Here is a 21,643-nt window from a genome sequence, read left to right as displayed (position 1 = left end):
GGCCTGAAGTAATATGAACTTCCCTCTTATTACTGCTTTTGCATCCCAGAGATTCTGATATGTCGTATTGTCATTTTCATTTGTCTGTATATATCTTTTGATCTCTGTACTTATTTCTTCTTTGACCCATTCATTTTTTAAAAGTATGTTGTTTAGTTTCCACATTTTTGTGGGAGTTTTTCCCTCTTTTTTGCAGTTGAATTCTAGTTTCAAGGCTTTGTGATCAGAAAATATGATTAGTATAATTTCAGTTTTTCTGAATTTGCTAATGTTATTTTTGTGGCCCAACATATGGTCAATTCTTGAGAATGTTCCATGTACACTAGAGAAAAATGTATACTCTGTCGCTTTGGGATGAAGTGTCCTGTAGATGTCTATCATATCCAGGTGTTTCAGTATTTCGTTTAAGGCCAATATATCTTTATTGATTTTCTGTTTGGATGAACGATCTAGAGCCATCTGTGGTGTATTGAGGTCTCCAACTATGATTGTATTTTTGTCAGTTTTTGTTTTTAGGTCAATAATTAGCTGTCTTATATATTTTGGTGCTCCTCGGTTTGGTGCATATATATTAAGGATTGTTATGTCTTCTTGATTCAGTATCCCCTTAATCATTATGAAATGACCGTTGTTGTCTCTGAGTACTTTTGCTGTCTTGTAGTCAGCATTATTAGATATGAGTGTTGCTACACCTGCTTTTTTTGGGCTGTTATTTGCTTGGAGTATTGTTTTCCAGCCTTTCATTTTGAATTTGTTTTTATTCTTGTTGCTTAGATGTGTTTCTTGTAGACAGCATACAGTTGGATTTTTTTTTAATCCATTCTGCTACTCTGTGTCTTTTTATTGGTGAGTTTAATCCATTTACATTTAGTGTAATTATTGACACTTGTGGGTTCCCTATTGCCATTTTATAAATTGCTTTCTGTTAGTTTTGTATCTTGTTTGATTCTTCTGTTTTGTTTTTCTTTTTTTTTTTAAATTGTTTTAGTTTTTTCTTTGTTGAAATATCTTTTTTTTAATCCCAGACATATTTCTTTTTTTTTTTTAATTTTTAATTTTTTTTTATTTGTTTTAGAGGAGAGAGAGAGAGAGAGAGAGAAAGGGGGGAGAAGCAGAAAGCATCAACTCCCATATGTGCCTTGACCAGGCAAGCCCAGGGTTTTGAACTGGCGACCTAAGTATTTCCAGGTCGACACTTTATCCACTGCGCCACCGCAGGTCAGGCTGTTTTGTTTTTCTAACATTTGTTTTTGTTTGTTTGTATTCCATACTTCTTTCCTCTGTTGCTACCTTTTTAAAGTCATGTGCTTCTGTGGTGTTTTTTTCAATGGTGGTTACCATTAAGTAATGAAAAGGGTGGCCCTGGCCAGTTGGCTCAGCGGTAGAGCATCGGCCTGGCGTGCAGGGGACCCGGGTTTGATTCCCGGCCAGGGCACATAGGAGAGGCACTCATTTGCTTCTCTACCCCCCCTCCTAACTCTCTGTCTCTCTCTTCCCCTCTCGCAGCCAAGGCTCCATTGGAGCAAAGATGGTCCGGGCGCTGGGGATGGCTACTTGGCCTCTGCCCCAGGAGCTAGAGTGGCTCTGGTCGTGGCAGAGCGTCGCCCCTGGTGGGCGTGCCGGGTGGATCCCAGTCAGGCGCATGCGGGAGTCTGTCTGACTGTCTCTCCCCATTTCCAGCTTCAGAAAAATACAAAAAAAAAGAAAAGGGTACCTACCATATTCATTGTAGTACCCTATCTTATGAGTGTTCTTTTTTTTTGTTTCTTTTCTTTTCTTTTTTTTTTTTTTTTTGTATTTTTCCGAAGCTAGAAACGGGGAGAGACAGTCAGACAGACTCCCGCATGTGCCCGACCGGGATCCACCCAGCATGCCCACCAGGGGGCGATGCTCTGCCCCTCTGGGGCGTCGCTCTGCCGCAACCAGAGCCACTCTAGCGCCTGGGGCAGAGGCCAAGGAGCCATCCCCAGCGCCCGGGTCATCTTTGCTCCAATGGAGCCTTGGCTGCGGGAGGGGAAGAGAGAGACAGAGAGGAAGGAGAGGGGGAGGGGTGTAGAAGCAGATGGGCGCTTCTCCTGTGTGCCCTGGCCGGCAATCGAACCCAGGACTTCTGCATGCCAGGCCGACGCTCTACCACTGACCCAACCAGCCAGGGCCCCTATCTTATGAGTGTTTCTTCACTTCATCGTCCTTTACTACTGTTAATCTCCGTACTCTTCCCTTTTTTTTTTTTTTTTTTGCTTTTGTTGTCATGGTTTAAATTTGGTTTTATTGTGTTTTTGGGGGAGCTTTTACTTGGGGTTTTATTTTGTTTTGTTCTTTAAATCTGGTTGGAAAACTCCCTTTAGTATTTCCTGGAGTGGGGGTTTTCTGATGATAAATTCCCTCATCTTTTCTGTATTTGTGAATGTTTTTATTTCTCCTTCGCATTTGAAGGATAGCTTTGATGGGTATAGTATTCTTGGCTGAAAGTTCCTCTCTTTCAGGGCTTTAAATATTGGGGTCCACTCTCTTCTAGCTTGTAGAATTTCTGCTGAGAAATTTGATGATAATCTCATAGGCTTTCCTTTATATGTTGTATTCTTCTTTTCCCTGGCTGCCTTGAGAATTTTTTCTTTGTCGTTGGTTTGTGCCATTTTCATTATGATGTGCCTTGGAGTAGGTTTGTTGTAGTTAAGAAAACTTGGTGTTCTGTTTGCTTCTTGAATTTGAGGCTTTAGTTCTTTCCACAGGCTTGGGAAGTTCTCATTATTATTTGTTTGAATATATTCTCCATTCCATTTTCTCTCTCTTTTCCCTCTGATATACCTATTATTCTTATGTTATTCTTTTTGATGGAGTCAGACAATTCCTGTAGGGCTTTCTCATTTTTTAAAATTTTTGAGTCTCTCTTCTTCTCTCTGATGTGCCTGAAGTTGCTTGTCTTCTATGTCACTAATCCTACCTTCTTTTCTGGCCTGTTCTATTAGCTAAGCTTGTTACCTCGTTTTTCAGTTCATGAATTGAGTTTTTCATCTCTGTTTGATTTGTTTTTATAGTTTCAATTTCCTTGGTAATATATTCTTTGTGTTTGTTGAGTTGTTTTCTGAGCTCCCTAAATTGCCTTTCTGTGTTTTCTTGTATATCTCTGAGTATTTTTAGGATTTCTATTTTAAATTCTTTGTCATTTAGCTCCAAGGTTTTCAATATATTAAATTTTTTCTCCATAGATTTTTCCACATCTATCTGTGCTACTTCTCTATCTTTTGTATCCATGATATTCGATTTCCTTTTTCTTAATGGCATCTGAGGGTGGTCTTGTTAATAGCACTAATGAAAATTAATCAAGAGTAAAAAGTAAAAAAAAAAAGAAAAAGTAAAAAAATGGAAAAAAATTGGGGAAAAAACCCAATAATAATTTATTATTTCCCCCCCCTTTTTTTAATTTTTCTTTCCCTCCTCTCTCCTCCTCCTTAGGAGAAGATCGTGGAACCCTTGTTGTCAAAGGTTTTGTTGCAACCAATTAGAAAAAGATTTTGTCAGCAGGAAAGGGATGACTAAGAATAAGAAGAAATAATTAGAAAAGCCAGACTTAGAATCTATTGCAGAAGGCATAATGTCTGAGTATTTAGTCTGTGCCCAACTAAATACTAAGCAAAGTAAAGAAATTATAAAGAGAAACAGGGAGAGATGAACTTTCCCAGGTGAACATTTAGAAATAGATTTTACTAAAGTATTTGACACCTTTCTAGGATAGGTAGAAGCTTTTCCTACTAGAAATGAGACCACAGTAACAGTTGTTAAAAAAATTGCTATATGAAATTATTTCTAGATTTAGCTTGCCCATTAATATTGGTCTAATGATGGGCCTACATTTGTATCCAAGATTTCACATGTAGTAGAAAAGACACTCAATTTTCATTGGAAATGACTTTGTGCCTATAGGCCCCAAAGTTCAGGGCAGGTAGAATACATGAATCAAATCTTAAAGGAAACTTTAACCAAATTTGTTTTTGAAACTGGTGAAAAGTGGCCCACCTTACTCCCCTTAGTCCTCCTTAGGGTGAGGTGCACCCCCTACAGGGAAGAATTTATTCTTTTATGAAATAATGTTTGGGAGACCTCCTTTCTTACTACCAAAACTCAGAGAAGAAATAAAAGCTGAGTTAAGTAACCACTCCTTCCTTAAGTACTTGCAGGATCTACAGATTACTCAGCAGACTGTCCAAAAGACTATCTGAGAGGTGATTCCAACAATGCCAGGAGATCTGGTACATCCCTTTTAGCCTGGGGACTCAGTCTGGGTAAAGAAGTACACCACCCAAAGACTGACTCCCAAGTGGATGGGTCCACACACCATGATCCTGACCACTCCCACTGCTTCCAAAGTAGAAGGCATACCTGCCTGGGTCCATCATAGCCAGTTGCAGCCTGAAGTCCCAGCAGAGACACCCTCATGGACAGTGGAGACTGGCCCTGCCAACCCTTGTAAGTTGACCCTGAGAAGGACAGCATGCCCTGCTCCAGCCACAAACTGGAAGCTGGCTGGTCTACGTACGGGTAATGCCTGAAGAAACTCACTGAGGACCTCCTTTTAATTAGACTTTGGGGAGGGAGGGAAACTGAGGTCAAAGGAAAGCCAGAACAAGTTGTCTTAAGGGTTGATGCATGTACTGCTATGAGTCATACAGAAGGGAGACATAAGTCCTTTTGCTAGAAGGAAAGCTACAAGGTAAATGAAAAATATATATGTGCTTATACTTAACCTATAAATACTAGCTACTTAGAGGAAGGACACCTCCAAAAGGAAGTATACTTTAATGAAAAGTTACTTATTGACAGCTTGGTTGTAACTAAAGGTTAAGATCTTTAAAATTAAGAGTTCTGACTAGAAAGAAATTGTATGATTTTTTTTTGGTTTTGTTTGTTTCGTTTTTTTTCATTTTTCCGAAGCTGGAAATGGGGAGGCAGTCAGACAGACTCCTGCATGCGCCCAACCGGGATCCACCCGGCATGCCCACCAGGGGGAGATGTTCTGCCCCTCTGGGGCGTCGCTCTGTTGCATCCAGAGCCATTCTAGCGCCTGAGGCAGAAGCCACAGAGCCATCCCCAGCGCCCAGGCCATCTTTGCTCCAGTGGAGCCTCGGCTGCGGGAAGGAAAGAGAGAGACAGAGAGGAAGGAAAGGGGGAGGGGTGGAGAAGCAGATGGGCGCTTCTCTTGTGTGCCCTGGCCGGGAATTGAACCCGGGACACCTGCACGCCAGGCCGACGCTCTACCACTGAGCCAACCGGCCAGGGCCGAAATTGTATGATTTCTTTTTATTTTTATTTTTTAAATATTTTAGCCTGACCTGTGGTGGCACAGTAGATAAAGCGTTGACCTGGAAATGCTGAGGTCGCCGGTTCGAAACCCTGGGCTTGCCTGGTCAAGGCACATATGGGAGTTGATGCTTCCAGCTCCTCCTCCCTGTCTCTCTCTCTCTCTGTCTCTCTCTCTCACTCCTCTCTCTATATAAAATCAATAAATAAAATATTTTTTAAAATTTTTATTTTATTTATTCATTTTAGAGAAGAGAGAGAGAGGGAGAGAGAGAGACAGAGAGAGAAGGGGGAGGAGCAGGAAGCATCAACTCCCATATGTGCCTTGACCAGGCAAGCCCAAGGTTTGAACTGGCGACCTCAGTGTTCCAGGTCGACGCTTTATCCCACTGCGCCACCACAGGTCAGGCTGTATGATTTTGATAATAAAAGGTATAAGGCATAGAAATACTTTGAAAGAAAAAGGAAGAAAGTAAGTTGTTATAAAAGCCAATTACTTCTGCATAGTTAAGAAAGTTTATAAAAACTAAGAGTTTATGTAAGTTGCAGAAGGTTTGTACAGGTTGTAAGAAATTAATCAGTAGTATTTGTTTCTTCAGTAGACTGTATTACCGTTCATGAAAACATCAAGGCTATAATCTGTCAGAATAACCTAGAGATGTTTTCTCTGAACATATGTACCCTGATTTATCAATGTCACCCCATTAAAAATTTTTTTTTAAAAAAAAATCAAGTCTACATGTTAAATATGAACAAAAGTCATCACCCTTTCTGTTGCATGTTATAGGCCAGTTGTGGCCAACAGTTTTTGCCCCCGGGCCAGATTAGAAAGAAAACATTTTTCATGAGCCAGACAAAATATTAAAATTAAAAAATATTAAATACAAAAACGATTTAAGTAAACAAAATTTTATTAGTAATTTGTTTATGAATAGTAATTTGTTTATGAATAAATGTGAGTGAAAAAAATTTTAATATACATTATTTTAATAAAAATATATATTAATAAAAATAGCCCTGGCCGGTTGACTCAGTGGTAGAGCGTAGGCCTGGCGTGCAGGAGTCCCGGGTTCGATTCCTGGCCAGGGCACACAGGAGAAGCGCCCATTTGCTTCTCCACCCCTCCCCCTCTCCTTCTTCTCTGTCTCTTCCCCTCCCATGGCTGAGGCTCCATTGGAGCAAAGATGGCCCGGGTGCTGGGGATGGCTCCTTAGCCTCTGCCCCAGGCACTAGAGTGGCTCTGGTCGCAACAGAGCGACACCCCAGAGGGGCAGAGCATTGCCCCTGGTGGGCGTGCCGGGTGGATCCCGGTTGGGCGCATGCGGGAGTCTGTCTGACTGTCTCTCCCGGTGTCCAGCTTCAGAAAAATACAAAAAAAAAAATAATTATATATATATATATATATATATATATATATATATATATATATATATATATATATATATGGGCCTGACCTGTGGTGGCACAGTGGGATAAAGCATCGACCTGGAACACTGAAGTTGCCGGTTCGAAACCTTGGGCTTGCCTGGTCAAGGCACATATGGGAGTTGATGCTTCCTGCTCCTCCCCCTTCTCTCTCTCTCTCTCTAAAAAAAAAAATATATATATATATATAATTACATACCATATAAATACCCAAACTGTATTGCAATCAATTGAAACAATATTTAATTAATAGAATGAGCTTGAAGGGATTATATCACAAATAAAATAATTTTTTGTTTTACAAACAGCCTGGACATGTTTTCAGTTATCAACTGCAGCTATTGTCTATGCTACAATGTCACTTGATTAAGCACATTTGACCACAAAAATAACGAATTGTTTGACCTTGGGTGCATACTGGCAAACTCTACAGATTTATTTATTTCTTCTTGGACACACCCACAGTGCGACCCCAGCAGCCCGTAGTCTTGGTGTGCTGGCCTTGAACACGAAGACCCCAGAAGTGGCGCAGCCCTCTGTGTGCCCGAATTTTCTTCAGCTGCTCCAGGTCTTCCCGAAGCTTGTTGTCCAGACCTTTGGCCAGGACCTGGCTGTATTTTCCATCCTTCACATCCTTCTGTCAATTCAAGAACCAGTCTGGGATCTTGTACTGGCATGGATTCTGCATAATGGTGATCACATGTTCCACCTCATCCTCTGTGAGCTCTCCTGCTCTCTTGGTGAGGTCGATGTCTGCTTTCCTTAACACCACGTGAGCGTATCTTTGCCCCACACCCTTAATGGCAGTGATGGCAAAGGCTATCTTCCGCCAACCATCAATATTGGTGTTGAGTACTTGCAAAATGTGCTGGAACTTCTCAAGAATCACTAGAGACATGGTGCCAATGGCGTGTAGGCCTCCTGTGGAAGAACAAAAGTTGTAAATCTTTATAATGGATTTTTTTTTTAAATAAAGAAGTATTGCGAATCCATTCGACCAATTATTGGAAGTTAACCCCAGATTAGTCACATGCGAAATTCTTTCCCGCATATCACTATCTTCTTAAATATCTCGATTTCCAATAATCAAAGATACTTCTGCTTCTGAGTAGCTGAGATTTTAAAGTAGCGAAGAAAAATTTAATCATGGTTCGCATAAACTTATCACATGGGCTGGATCCAGCCCACAGGCCATATGTTGGCCATGCCTGTTATAGGCTGATGTTCCTACTTACAGGATCTACAGATCAATAATCCTAGCCTTAACTTTAGGCCCCTGCCTACTCAACATCCTCATGCACCTCATTAAAATGAGTCAAGGATTTGACTCAGGATATAAAACCAGTGGGAAATGTGATACGGTGCCAAAGAACTGTAAAACTTAGTATTGGCAATGCCATTTTAAAGAGAAAAGGTCAGGCCCTGGCCGGTTGGCTCAGTGATAGAGTATCGGCCTGGCGTGCGGAAGGCCCGGGTTCGATTCCCGGCCAGGGCACACAGGAGAAGCGCCCATCTGCTTCTCCACCCCTCCCCCTCTCCTTCCTCTCTGTCTCTCTCTTCCCCTCCTGCAGCCAAGGCTCCATTGGAGCAAAAGATGGCCCGGGCACTGAGGATGGCTCTGTGGCCTCTGCTTCAGGTGCTAGAGTGGCTCTGGTCGCAACAGAGCAACGCCCCGGATGGGCAGAGCATCGCCGCCTGGTGGGCGTGCCGGGTGGATCCCCGTCAGGCGCATGCGGGAGTCTGTCTGACTGCCTCCCCGTTTCCAGCTTCAGAAAAATACAAAAAAATTAAAAAATTAAAAAAAAAATAAAGAGAAAAGGTCAGGCTTCTTGGCCCCTCCTCTCTGTGGAGAATGGAGGGAGAAGAATGCAGGAGCTTCCTGGCTTGCAAGGACAACTGGGACAGATAAGTCATAATTTAACTACAAAGCAAGGAAGATAGAACTTACCTAAGAATCCCTTCACTTCTCTTTTCTTAAAAGCCTTTAGAAAAGAATGTTTATGTACCTTAATTAAGAATTCCTACACTCTGACTCAACCTCCCCTCCTGGAGTCCTGGGAGTGACGTGTACCTCTGGACAAATGGATCACGAGACCACTCCCCTTGTTTGAAAAACCTGCATTCTGTAACATTTTATATGCTTTCTAATAATCATCCCTTTTGAAATTCTTTATATGTATATATAAAACTTGTAAACTAAAGCTAGCAGGTTTCCTAATAAGCTAGCCCCAACACTGTTAGTAAAGGTATTTTCATTTAGCCTCTCTCCTTATCCAAAGCTAACCATTTCGCTGTGGCGACAGGGCTGGAAGGTAGACACGAGAGGATTTGGGAATGTCTTTGCCGGGTATGTATAAACAGTCGTCACTACTGTGTTACCTCGTGGTGTAGGAATGCTTTTTTTTCTTTTAATAGAGCCTATAGATAGATGTTGTAATCTTGTTGATAATTGACTATTGTATCATGCTTCCTCCTTACCCACCCCAGACAGTACTTGATTTTGTATAAAAGAAAGTCTAGAAAGGTAAAGAGGCCTACATGATTTGTGGTCGTGCCCCATGTTGCTAGCCGGTTAACTAATAAATTCCTCAAAAGTTCATTGGACTTGGTGTCTCTATGTAACCCGTGGATTAGGGTACGGTACTTTAGAACAAAGGGACTCTTTAATTTCCTGGCAATACACCTGGCTGGGGGACATTTCGGTCTCAGCTGCAAGAAGACAGAATCACCACCTTGGACTGCAGGAACTACATTACCCAGAAGGCGTTGCGCCAACGACCGCAGTTTACGCCAGAGAAAACTCCCAAAAGATGTTTCCGCTCAGGCACAGGCTTATGAGCGGGACTTCCGTGGTTCTTCCAGCTTCTGGTTGGTCTCCTCTCAAGATAAGGCAGCGCTTCCGGAGCGCTGAGTCGCGGTGGAGATCGCTGGGAGGGAAGGCGCGAGATTCGACATTCGTGGTCCCTGGCGCACAGACTAGAGTGTGAGTCTCGGCGACTCCGCCCCGGGCGACCTGCGCCAGGACCGAAACCGGAACCACTGTGCCCTGAGCCACCTCCTCTCCCGCCGCTCCGGAACCGCAGAGTCCAAAAGCCATGGCTGCCGCCGCGCTCAGGCGCCCGGCTGAGGTGAGTGAGTGCACTGCTGGGCAAATGACTTTGTAAAATTTCTGATTTTTGAATTTGCTCACTTTTATTGTTAAAAATGATGGCCCTGGCCGGTTGTCTCAGCGGTAGCGCGTCGGCCCGGCCTTTGGAAGTCCCGGGTTCGATTCCCGGCCAGTGCACACAAAAGATGGGCCCATTTGCTTCTCTTCGTTTCTCCTTTTCCTTCCTCTCTCTCTCTTCCCTTCCGGCAGCCAAGGCTCCACTGGAGCAAAAATGGCTCGTGCACTGAAAATGGCTCCATGGCCTCCGCCTCAGGCGCTAGAATGGCGCTGATTACAGCGGAGCAACGCCCCAGATGGACAGAGCATCGCCCCCCTGGTGGGCCTGTTGGTTGGATTCCAGTCCAGCTCATGCCGGAATCTGTCTGTCTTTTTTTTCTTTTTCTTTTTCTTTTTTCATTTTTCTGAAGCTGGAAACAGGGAGAGACAGTCTGACAGACTTGACCGGGGATCCACCCAGCACGCCCACCAGGGGCGATGCTCTGCCCACCAGGGGGCGATGCTCTGCCCATCCTGGGCGTGGCCATGTTGTGACCAGAGCCACTCTAGCGCCTGAGGCAGAGGCCACAGAGCCATCCCCAGCGCCCGGGCCATCTTTGCTCCAATGGAGCCTTGGCTGCGGGACGGGAAGAGAGAGACAGAGAGGAAAGCGCGGTGGAGGGGTGGAGAAGCAAATGGGCGCTTCTCCTGTGTGCCCTGGCCGGGAATCAAACCCGGGTCCTCCGCACGCTAGGCCGACGCTCTACCGCTTAGCCAACCGGCCAGGGCGGAATCTGTCTCTCCGTCACCCTCCGCCCCCACTCCCCACTTTTCACTTAGGAAAAAATGGCATTGGTCAGTTCCCCAGGTGCTCGCCTTCAGAGCAGGGCAGCTGATTGCAAATTGAGAGTTACATTCCTGCTTGGGGAGGGCCATTGTTTTGCTTATGTTTGCTGGGGGAGAGGGTTTCTCACTAGAAAGTTTTGAAATGAAAGAACAGAAGGGGGAAGAAAGATTCTGCCCCCACCACTGGGAGGTGCTGCAGGATTTCTTTTTCCTCCCTGTGAGAAAGGAGGGGCAGGCTCCCTCTTCCCTAAGAGGGAAGAAATGAAAAGAATACAAAGGAAAGGAGCCACCAGGGGTAACCAGTTCAGCTAGTGACAAATTAACTACATCCCATAGTTGTCATAATGGGTGCTTAATAGTCACTTAGAATACAAAGTAAGAATAACAGTATCTGTTTGTAACTATGGCCAGTGATTTGGAAAACCCTTCCCCCTTACTGACCCTACCAAAGCATTTCCTCCCCTCTCCTTGTGTCCTGGGAAACCTTAAGAAAAGAAATCACATGCACATTGCTTAGATAATGTAAAGGTATATAACCTGTAAGAAAATCAACTTCAGGAAGCCCCTGTTTTGGAGCGACAAGCTCCACGTAGTCACTGGCTTTAATAAATTCTTCTTCCTTTATCTAAAGTTATCTGAGCCTGACCAGGTGGTTGCACAGTGGATAGAGCATCAGACTGAGATGCAGAGGACCTAGGTTCGAGACCCTGAGCTTGCCAGCTTGAGCGCGGGCTCATCTGGTTTGAACAAGGTTCAACAATTTAAACCCAAGGTCGCTGGCTTAAACAAGTGGTCACTGGGTCTGCTGTAGCCACCTGATCAAGGCACATATGAGAAAGCAATCAGACTGATAACAAGCAAGGTCTACACCTGTGGTTTGTCATTTTTTAGACTTCTCTGTCTGGCCTTATTCCCGCAGTCAAGAACACTGAGGTCACAGGCTGGAGTGTAAGAACCCACACATTGCAGTCCCCCTGTTCTGCGTTCTTCTGTTTTCTCCTTCCTCACCTCCAGACTGTTTTTCTTGATGTTTTCTCAGTTTCTGGATGTGGAGATCAATGCAGTGCCCCCAAACCCTGTGTCCTGAGTGCAGGCCACAGGTAAAATGACCGTGTCCCAACTTTTGGTGATAAATGTTAACAGATATGGAAGGTTAACCCAGGGAGAGGCACCACATATCAAAATGCTTGTAGATGCCACTGAGTTGAGAACAGGTAGCACATGTTTCCATACTTTGTGTTCAAAACAAAGAGCAGGGAACTCTAGATTAAGACCTGTAAAATTGGCCCTGGCCGGTTGGCTCAGTGGTAGAGTGTCGGCCTGGCGTGCAGGAGTCCCGAATTCGATTCCCAGCCAGGGCACACAGGAGAAGTGCCCATCTGCTTCTCCACCCCTCCCACTCTCCTTCCTCTCTGTCTCTCTCTTCTCCTCCCACAGCCAAGGCTCCATTGGAGCAAAGTTGGCCCGAGCACTGAGGATGGCTCTGTGGCCTCTGCCCCAGGCACTAGAATGGCTCTGGTTGCAACAGAGCGATTCCCCAGATGAGCAGAGCATCGCCTCCTGGTGGGCGTGCTGGGTGGATCCTGGTCAGGTGCATGCGGGAGTCTATCTGACTGCCTCCTGGTTTCCAACTTCTGAAAAATACAAAAAAAAAGACCTGTAAAATGTCAGAGCGACCATATTGGCATCTACAGTATTATGGAGATAATGGAGCATTTGCATAGGATCAAGGAATGGGTCTCTCCTGGGTTTAACAGGCTCTATATGGCTGCACAGTGGAGGACAGATAATGGGGTTAAGGGAGGTGGCAGGGAGCTCAGGAGAAACAAGTGCTGTGACCATAGGAGTGCTGATGGACCAGAGTCATTGCCATGGTTCAGTTTTTTCTTTTGTTTTGTGGCAGAGAGACAGATAGGGACAAACAGGAAGGTAGAGAGATGAGAAGCATCAATTCTTTGTGCAGCACCTTAGTTTTTCATTGATATTTTTCTCATTTGTACCTGGATGACAGCAGAGCGAGTGACCCCTTGCTTGAGCCTGTGACCATGGAGTCATGTTTATGATACCATGATCAACCCAGTGACCTCAGGGTTTAGAACCTGGATCCTCTGCATCCCCGTTCAACGCTTAAGTCCACTGCGCCACCACCTGGTAAAACTCATGGTTCATATTTTTTAAAAGTAGGGCCCAGGAGAGTTTTAGACACTGCAACCGAGGGAGAGAATGGGAAGAGTTGGGGACAACACAGGGATTTTGGTTTTAGCAGCTAAAGTGATGAATACTCCCATCAGCTGCTGGGTAAGATGGTAGTAGGTTAATTTTCCGTGGGGATATCAGAAGTGTTTTCTTGGCTGTGGTAAGAATCTGAGAAGGAATCAACTGGGATAGTGGACACATGTCTGAAAATCTGGGGAGGGATACAGGATGGAAACATGAAATGCGGTAGACATTCAGGAGGGAGTGCACGTTTTCATGGAAATGATCACAAAACCTTAGTGGTTTGTTTCCTTGTCACCTGATTGGGGTTGCTCATCCTCACAAACGTGAGGATAAAGAAGAGGAGTGATCACAGTGGCGTGTGACTTCCCCAGGTGGTCAAGGTTTGGTTGGATAAGTGACCGTGGTGGCTGTAGAGGTCAAGGGGTATATGAGATGAGATGATACTGAGGGCAGGATTGAGCTTCACAGGAATTTTGCTGTGTGCCTTCCTGGGCTCTGGCTGTAATTTTTGTCTTACTGGTTGCTAAGGTCATGGGCAAATATGGTCATTTGTAAGTGGCATTGTGCTGGTAATGAACATATCATTGATTTTGTTAAGCAAAGTTTGAGAGGTTAGATGAGGGTTGTGGATTGTCAGGGGACAGCTCGTAAAGTGCAGAGTGAAAAGGGGTCATTTGTTTGTGAAATTTCCATTGGGATTTGGAAATTTCTGTACCAGTCAAATGCTGTACCAGTGATCAGAAGTAGGGAAGAGTTCAAAGTCTCATTTGTGCCTTTTCCTACCTTTGGGATCCTACTTGAGTATATTAAGCGCTCTCTGGATACCATAAACCAAATTCATGGGGGAGTGCACAGAGATCCCTGTGGTATGGAGCAGGAAGGTGGCAGAGCTGAGAGAGTTTGGTTTTAAATATGCGAAGGAGTTAGAGGTTGAGGTTACACAGTGGTGTGTACAGCTAGAGGATGTCTGAGATCCTGGTGTAAGAATTTAAGGATGAAGCATAACAAACGTTTGACTGTGGAATGGAGGCATAATGTGGGATTCTCAGTGGAATTCCTTGGCAGGAAGAATGAGGCCCTGCAGCCATGGCCCTGAGCTTAAGTCAGTGGTTTTCAACCTTTTTACACTTGGGGAATGGTCAAAATAGAATTATTGCTAATGCAGAAATCATCCTGATATAATCTAATTTAACTAATATCATTGTATCTGTAATATTTCTATAACATCAGGGTGGTTAACTTTCTCGTGGACCAACATTAAATTCCTAGTGAATCAGTTTACAAACCAGCTGTTGAAAAACACCTGCTTGGTTCTCATTTACCTGCATCCTTAGCCCAGCTATTGTTGCTGAGGGCAATAAGAGTGATTAACCAGACTGGGCTATCTCTGAACTGGAGAGTCCTAGAGGGAGCTGTGGGGGAAGATGTGTAAGAAGTAGATTTTGTGGATTTTCAAAAATACTGTTTTAGTTTCATTTATATTAATTCCTACAGGTCGGTATAACTTTTGGAGATGTTGCCCTTTACTTCTCCAGGAATGAATGGTGCCTTCTTAATGAGGCTCAGAGACGCCTGTATCTGGATGTGATGCTGGAGAACTTTGAGCTTATATCCTCACTCGGTAAGAGCCTCACTATCCCCAGTGACCTGGCCTAGGATTTGCCTTTCCCTGTGCCTTCTAGTCCCTGGAAGATTCAAGTTTTCACATGTGGACTGTGGGCACTACTTTTTTTTTTTTGCAGTGTTCTGGGTACTTGCTGTCCTTGGTAGGGCTTGTTTGTTTGCATTTTCCTCTTTTCTTCCTGCAGCCCCAACACCTGATGTTCTGAACTCTTTTTATTGGTGTTTATATCATCTGACCTAATATAATTGATTTTTATGGATTTGAGCACATTCAGATACTCGAGCAGGAAAATCTTCCAGGAAGCCTTTTGTGGAACAAAAAGTAGTGGACTCAGCCTTTATTTTAGTGTCCCATTATTTACTTGCATGTTTGCTGGGTGAGGTCTCCACGACTGACTGACTTTTCAGGCTGAGTAATGGGTAACTACCATTTCTTCAGAGTTTAACTTACTTTTCCTAAAAATCATCCCATTGAATCATGCCTACTTGTGATAGATGTTCATTTATGTTGAGAAATATTTTTCCCTATAAGATGAACCTGTAATTCACCAGCATTTCCTTTTGTTCAGGTTGCTGCTGTAAAGCAGAGGATGTGGAGGCTCTCAGTGAACAGAATGCTTCTGAAAGGGTGTCACAGGCAAAGGATCCTAATGTGGCTTTGACTTTGCAGAAAAGCCACCCCTGTCAGAGTTGTGGCCTCATTTTGAGAGACATTTTCAACTTGGTTGTTCTGCAGGGATCACAGCTGTTGAAATGTGGCGCTTGTGAAGAACTATTTTATTTCAGTACAGAATGTCAGCACCATAAGGATCGGTATGTGAAAAAGAAGCATTTTGAAAGACATGTGGACAGGGTCTCACTTGCAAAGGGCCACAATTTCAATGTGTCCCAGATGCTTTTCACATGCCAGGAGGTAGAACTGGACACCCTTACTGAATCCGGACATGTCCAACAACAGGCTACTCATACCATGGACAGGCCAGCTCAAATCTTAGTATCTGAGGTGACTTTGCAAACGGGGAAAAATTATCATCAGAAAGTTCACACAGGAGATAGACCCTATGAGTGCAGTGAATGTAGGAAATCCTTTATCACAAAAAAAGCTTTCCACTGTCATCAGAGAGTTCACAGTGGACAAAGGCCTTATAAGTGCAATGAATTAGGAAAATCTTTTCTCAAACTAAGGAACTATGACCTTCTTAGCCATCGAAGAGTTCACACAGAAGAAAGGCCATATGGGTGCAGTGAATGTGGGAAATTTTTTAAGGGGAAACATGACCTTCATATTCATCAGAGAATTCACTCTAGAGAAAGGCCTTATCAGTGCAGTGAATGTGGGAAATCTTTTCTCAGGAACTCTGACCTTCGTAGTCATCAAAGAGTTCACACAGAAGAAAGGCCATTTGGGTGCAGTGAATGTGGGAAGCTTTTTAAGTGGAAAAATGACCTTCAAATTCATCAGAGAGTTCACACTGGAGAAAGGCCTTACAAGTGCAGTGAATGTGGGAAATCTTATTTCAGTAGCTCTAACCTTAATTATCATCAGAGAATTCACACTAGAGAAAGACCTTTTGAGTGCAATCAGTGTGGGAAATTTTTTAAACTTAAGTATCATTTGAATTATCATCAGAGAATTCACACTGGGGAAAGGCCTTATGAGTGCTGTGAATGTGGGAAATCTTTTATCAAAAAGTCCAACCTTCATTATCATCAGAGAGTTCACACTGGAGAAAGGCCCTTTGAGTGTAATGAATGTGGGAAATCTTTTTCTAGGAGCACTAGCTGTCGTTATCATCAGAAAATTCACACTGGAGAAAGTTCTTCTGAGTGCAGTGAGTGTGGGAAATTTTTAGGATGAAGTATCATTTGAATTATCATCAGAGTTCATGCTAGTGAAAGGCCTTAAAAGTGCAGTTTATGTGGAAAATCTTTTGCTAGCAATTCTCAACAATGTAAACACATGAGAGTCCACAGTAGAGGACAATCATAGAACTATCAGAAATGTACAGTTTTTTAAATAAGTGTTAACAACAGTGTAGGTAACTCTGACACTCCATTTGGCTCATTTTAATTTTATGCACCCAAAAATCAATAGTATGGAAATTTTCCATAACTTTTCCTTAGGTGTGAAGCATGTGTGTTTCTTATACAGGATTCTTTCCAGACTATATCTTTGCAAATTTCTGTTGCCAAATGTATTTCACCTGTACCATCTAGCAGGTGTCCACTGTTTACATCAGCCACTATCCTAATGTCCTTAGGGAAGCTAATTTTTTTCTCTAATACTCTATACTAATTTATTGGAGGAAATTATACATAGTGTGAGCTGTTAGGGGATCAGCATTTCTTTAACTCTCATAAGTTGTGACAGGGACCTGACTGTTGACCTCAGAGAATATCATCTGTGTTCAGCTGACAGCTTTCAGATGTACCGCCTTTTCAGGGACCTGGTTTCCCTGAATACCTGTGATATTTCAAATGTTGAAGTCACCAATGCAAGAAATGCCATAGCCATGTCTCATTGGTTTGTAAACTAATGAAGCTCCTTTTGATCGAGTCCTCCTTAATTTTGGGTATTTTATTTACTGTGTCATTTAGGTTATAAGTAGATTTTGGCTGTAGAGGCATGAAAAGGTCAACAATTTTTACATGGGTTTTAAATTTTCTGTACCTTCGAAGGCACAGTGTGGTGCTGAAATCAGCTTTTGCCAGATTTTTATTGTTGCCCATATCCTCCTAGAATAGACTGCCAGATTCTTTCCAGATTCTTTGGGCCTAATGTGCAACCTAAATGCCATGATTTTAGGAAACTCAATAGATCACTTTGAAGTGTGAGTAGGTGTTGCAACATCAGTTGCTTCTGAAACACATGACATTTTGTTTTATTTAAAGGACTGCCAGTATTGGTGAAAGAAATTATTTTTGAAAGTGTTCCAAAAGGCTATGTGTCATTTTTATTTTTTTTCAGTGAGAGAAGGGGAGGCAGAGAGACTTCTGCATGCACCCCTACTGAGATTCATTTGGCAAGCCCACTGAGAGGTGTTGTTATGCCATTTGGGCATTGCTCCATTGCTCAGCAACTGAGCTCTTAGTGCCTGATGGAGATGTGATGGAGCTTCCTCGGCACCCTGGGTCAATTCACTCTAATCAATTCATGGCTGCAGTAGTAGGAGAAAGAGAAGCAAGTGAGGGAGGAGTGGAGAAGCAGATGGGCACTTCTCCTGTGTGCCCTGACTGGGAATCAAACCCGGGAATTCCACGTGCAGGGCTGATTTACTTTCTATTTTGATAGATTACTTTGCATTTCCTAGAATATATATGATGGGAATAGAACTACTTATTCTGCATATAATTATGTTGCATAAATCGTCACAGATTCATTAATGTTATATAAGTAGCTCTTTTTTCTTCCTGAGTAATATTCCTTGATTGTATCATTATTTATCTGTTCATTTGTTCGTGGAGATGTCATTATTTCACATTTTTAAATATTGAAAATAAGGCGCCCTGGCCGGTTGGCTCAGCGGTAGAGCGTCGGCCTAGCGTGCGGAGGACCCGGGTTCGATTCCCGGCCAGGGCACACAGGAGAAGCACCCATTTGCTTCTCCACCCCTCCGCCGCACCTTCCTCTCTGTCTCTCTCTTCCTCTCCCGCAGCCAAGGCTCCATTGGAGCAAAGATGGCCCGGGCGCTGGGGATGGCTCTGTGGCCTCTGCCTCAGGCGCTAGAGTGGCTCTGGTCGCAACATGGTGACGCCCCGGAGGGGCAGAGCATCGCCCCCTGGTGGGCGTGCCGGGTGGATCCCGGTCAGGCGCATGCGGGAGTCTGTCTGACTGTCTCTCCCTGTTTCCAGCTTCAGAAAAATGAAAAAAAAAAATATATATATATATTGAAAATAAGGCTACTGCAAACTTTTGTGTATACTTTTATTTGTTAAGAGAGAGAGGGTCAGAAAAGATAGATTGAAAGGAAGAGGGACGAGAAGCATCAATTCTCCATTGTGTCACCTTCATTGTTCATTGATTGCTTTCTCATGTGCCTTGACCAAGGGGCTACAGTAGAGCAAGTGACCCCTTGTTCAAGCCAGTAACCTTGGATTTAAGTCAGTGACCTTGAGCTTCAAGCCAGTGACTTTTGGGCTCAAGCCAGTAACCATGAGATCATGTCTATGATTCCATGCTCAAACCAGCCACACTGCACTCAAGCTGGTGAGCCTGTGCTCAAGTAAGCGGGTTCGATTCCCGGCCAGGGCACACAGGAGAAGCACCCATTTGCTTCTCCACCCCTCCGAGACACCATAGGTCAGGCAGAAACATTAACTTTAAAATCAAATAAAACTGTACAATTAGTAAGAAATTATGCTTATCTATATGTGTAATAAGTATTAAAAAATCAAATAGTTCTGTACAAAATGTATTTAAACTTTTTGAGCAAATATCACAACAAAATAAACAAAACTTTGAAAAACATTAAAACTAGCTAATTGAAAGTATTAACAAAAATCTCAAGTCATATAAAAAAAACTTTGAAAAAAACTTAAAGTATATTCAGTACCCTAAAAATGACACAGTAGTCATATAAGTAGTTGGACACTCAAACTGTAAACCCAAAAACTGTGTTTTTTCTTATCCACGAAACATCTTCCCGATGCGTGCAATCAAATCTTTCACCTCTCATTTATTTTTTGTTTTTGTATTTTTTTTCTGAAGTTGGAAATGGAATCGAACCCGGGACTCCTGCATGCCAGGCCAACGCTCTACCACTGAGCCAACTGGCCAGGGCTTTCACCTCTCATTTAAATGTGAGTCCCTAAAACCCTCAGGAACCACATTTCTCATTCCTGGTGCTACTCTTACATTTCTACAGCACCTGTTACCTTATAATTTACTATAAAATAGAATATTTTCTTTATGACTCATTGGGTAGCTGCTTTTTTTTTTTTTTTTTTTTTTTTTTTTTTTTGCATTTTTCTGAAGCTGGAAACAGGGAGAGACAGTCAGACAGACTCCCGCATGCGCCGGACCGGGATCCACCTGGCACGCCCACCAGGGGGCGACGCTCTGCCCATCCTGGGCGTCGCCATGTTGCGACCAGAGCCACTCTAGTGCCTGGGGCAGAGGCCAAGGAGCCATCCCCAGCGCCCGGGCCATCTTTGCTCCAATGGAACCTTGGCTGCGGGAGGGGAAGAGACAGAGAGGAAGGCGCGGCGGAGGGGTGGAGAAGCAAATGGGCGCTTCTCCTGTGTGCCCTGGCCGGGAATTGAACCCGGGTCCTCTGCACGCTAGGCCGACGCTCTACCGCTGAGCCAACCGGCCAGGTCTAGCTTTTTTTTTTAAGTGAGAAGAGGAGAGATAAACAGACAACAGGTGCCCTGACTGGAATCCACCTGTCAACCCCCATCTTGGACTGATGCTCAAATCAATCAAGCCATCTTCAGTGCTTGGGGCTGACACTCTAACCAGTTGAGCCACAGGCTGCAAGGGAGGAGGAGACAGAGAAGAAAGAAAACAGAAGCAGATGGTGACTTCAGATGATAGCTTCTCATGTGTGCCGTGACTGGGGATTGAGCCGGAGATATCTGCATGTTGGGCTAACGCTCCATCCACTGAGCCAGCCAGCCAAGGGCATGGGCTAGGTTTCAAAGGCTTTGAACAAGCTAGGAAACAAAATTTTTTTATTCACTGATATATAATACAGACCCAGGTGAGCCCCTGGAGCAGTTAATTGGTAAATGAGTGCTGAAACATGTCACTGTGACTCTCCTTTCATGCTTCTACATTTTTCCTCACACCTTATTATAACGTCCTCACCTCACTATCGTTTCCCCAAATTCTCAAGAAATACAAATTTGTAGAAACAATTTCACTTGTAGCTAAGTTTTTAGGAGACTCACAGCTCACATTAATTCTCTCATCTTAGAACTCACTGTCCTTTATTTACCACCCATTGTGAGTTATCTGTTCTCAAGCTTCATAGAGCCTTTTCCCTTCTACCTATTTAAGTACTCATCAGTATAAACCTACATTAATACTATTCTGTAGTTTGCTTAAGTATAATTCTCTTCCAGATATAATCTGAAGTGCCCCGGAATACACTGTTACTGCGTTTCCAGGTAAAATAATCATCCTTTCCAAAAAAGGCTGAGAGATGCTGAGAACCAAAATCTGTATATCAAGTACAGATGCCCACTTTCCAAATCTTCACGAATACTAACAAGAAACTATCCTGGTACCAGATGGAAACCTGGTTTTTAACTACTATTCCCAATTCCTAGTCTTATTCTCTCAAGTTTGGAATAGACCCTAGTTCAGAAAATTCAGTAAGAAATTTCACATGAAGCCTGCCCAGGTGGTGGTACAGTTGATAAGGTATCAGCCAAAGATACAGAAATCAAATTGACCTGGAATGCTGAGGTTGCTGCCTTGAAACGCAGGCTTGCTTGCTCAGGGCACATAGGAGAAGCAACTCAGTTGATGCATACTGCTCTTCCCCCTTCTCTCTCTTCTCTCTAAAATTATTTTAAAAATTTTAAGAAGATACATAGTGGGATTAAATTTATGTTTTTAAAAGTTTGTTCCCAATATCCCTTTGAGAATGCCAGACTTTCATGTCACTACATATATTAAATGTTTTAAGAGACTGACCAGTCATGGTGCAGTGAATAGAGCATTGACCTGGGAGTCTGAGGACCCAGGTTTGAAAACCTGAGGTAGGTGGCTTCAAGCCTAAGATTGCTGGTTTGATCCCAAGGTGTCACTGGCTCAGGTGAAGCACCTGGAAGCTTGATATCCCAGCTGTTACCACTTGGTGTCAGCATTAACAAACCCTTCAAAGCTGCCATGAGAGATGAATGGAACCAATGCATGAAGTCTTCTGGGGACAATTTGACACCCCAGAAAGAGTGAAGAACCAAGTATAGGAGAAGTTTGTACCTGGGTGAAAAGATCCTGGGATAATATCAAGATTGAGATTGTTATCAAGTCATTTAAGAAGTGTGTCCTTTCAAATACCATAGATGTAACTGAGGATGAAGCAATATATGAAGACAGTGATTCATCATCAGACACAGATGAGGACAGACTAATGT

At 43.4% G+C, this 21,643-nt stretch overlaps 1 protein-coding gene and 1 pseudogene across 1 annotated transcript; one reads left to right on the top strand and one right to left on the bottom strand.

The window, feature by feature from the left end:
* Positions 1–7,162: 7,162 nt before the first annotated feature.
* LOC136331812 (small ribosomal subunit protein uS13-like) lies at positions 7,163–7,621 on the bottom strand (annotated as a pseudogene).
* A 2,027-nt stretch (positions 7,622–9,648) lies between these two features.
* On the top strand, positions 9,649–16,629 carry LOC136331798 (zinc finger protein 211-like). Its single transcript, XM_066270837.1, has 3 exons — positions 9,649–9,851; positions 14,429–14,555; positions 15,127–16,629. Exons 1-3 carry the CDS (start codon positions 9,819–9,821, stop codon positions 16,413–16,415), a joined length of 1,449 nt encoding a protein of 482 aa, XP_066126934.1. The 5' UTR covers positions 9,649–9,818; the 3' UTR covers positions 16,416–16,629.
* Positions 16,630–21,643: the final 5,014 nt, after the last annotated feature.

The sequence above is a fragment of the Saccopteryx bilineata genome, chromosome 3 (assembly GCF_036850765.1).
Source record: "Saccopteryx bilineata isolate mSacBil1 chromosome 3, mSacBil1_pri_phased_curated, whole genome shotgun sequence".
Classification (NCBI taxonomy): domain Eukaryota; kingdom Metazoa; phylum Chordata; class Mammalia; order Chiroptera; family Emballonuridae; genus Saccopteryx; species Saccopteryx bilineata.
This window is presented reverse-complemented; position numbering and strand designations above follow the sequence as displayed.

Bases quoted from the DNA above. Each gene is read 5' to 3' on its own strand.
- LOC136331798 (XM_066270837.1), top strand. From the start codon at position 9,819: ATGGCTGCCGCCGCGCTCAGGCGCCCGGCTGAG. The intron at 9,852-14,428 runs GTGAGTGAGTGC...TAATTCCTACAG, and splicing joins CGCTCAGGCGCCCGGCTGAG to GTCGGTATAACTTTTGGAGA. The intron at 14,556-15,126 runs GTAAGAGCCTCA...CCTTTTGTTCAG, and splicing joins TGAGCTTATATCCTCACTCG to GTTGCTGCTGTAAAGCAGAG.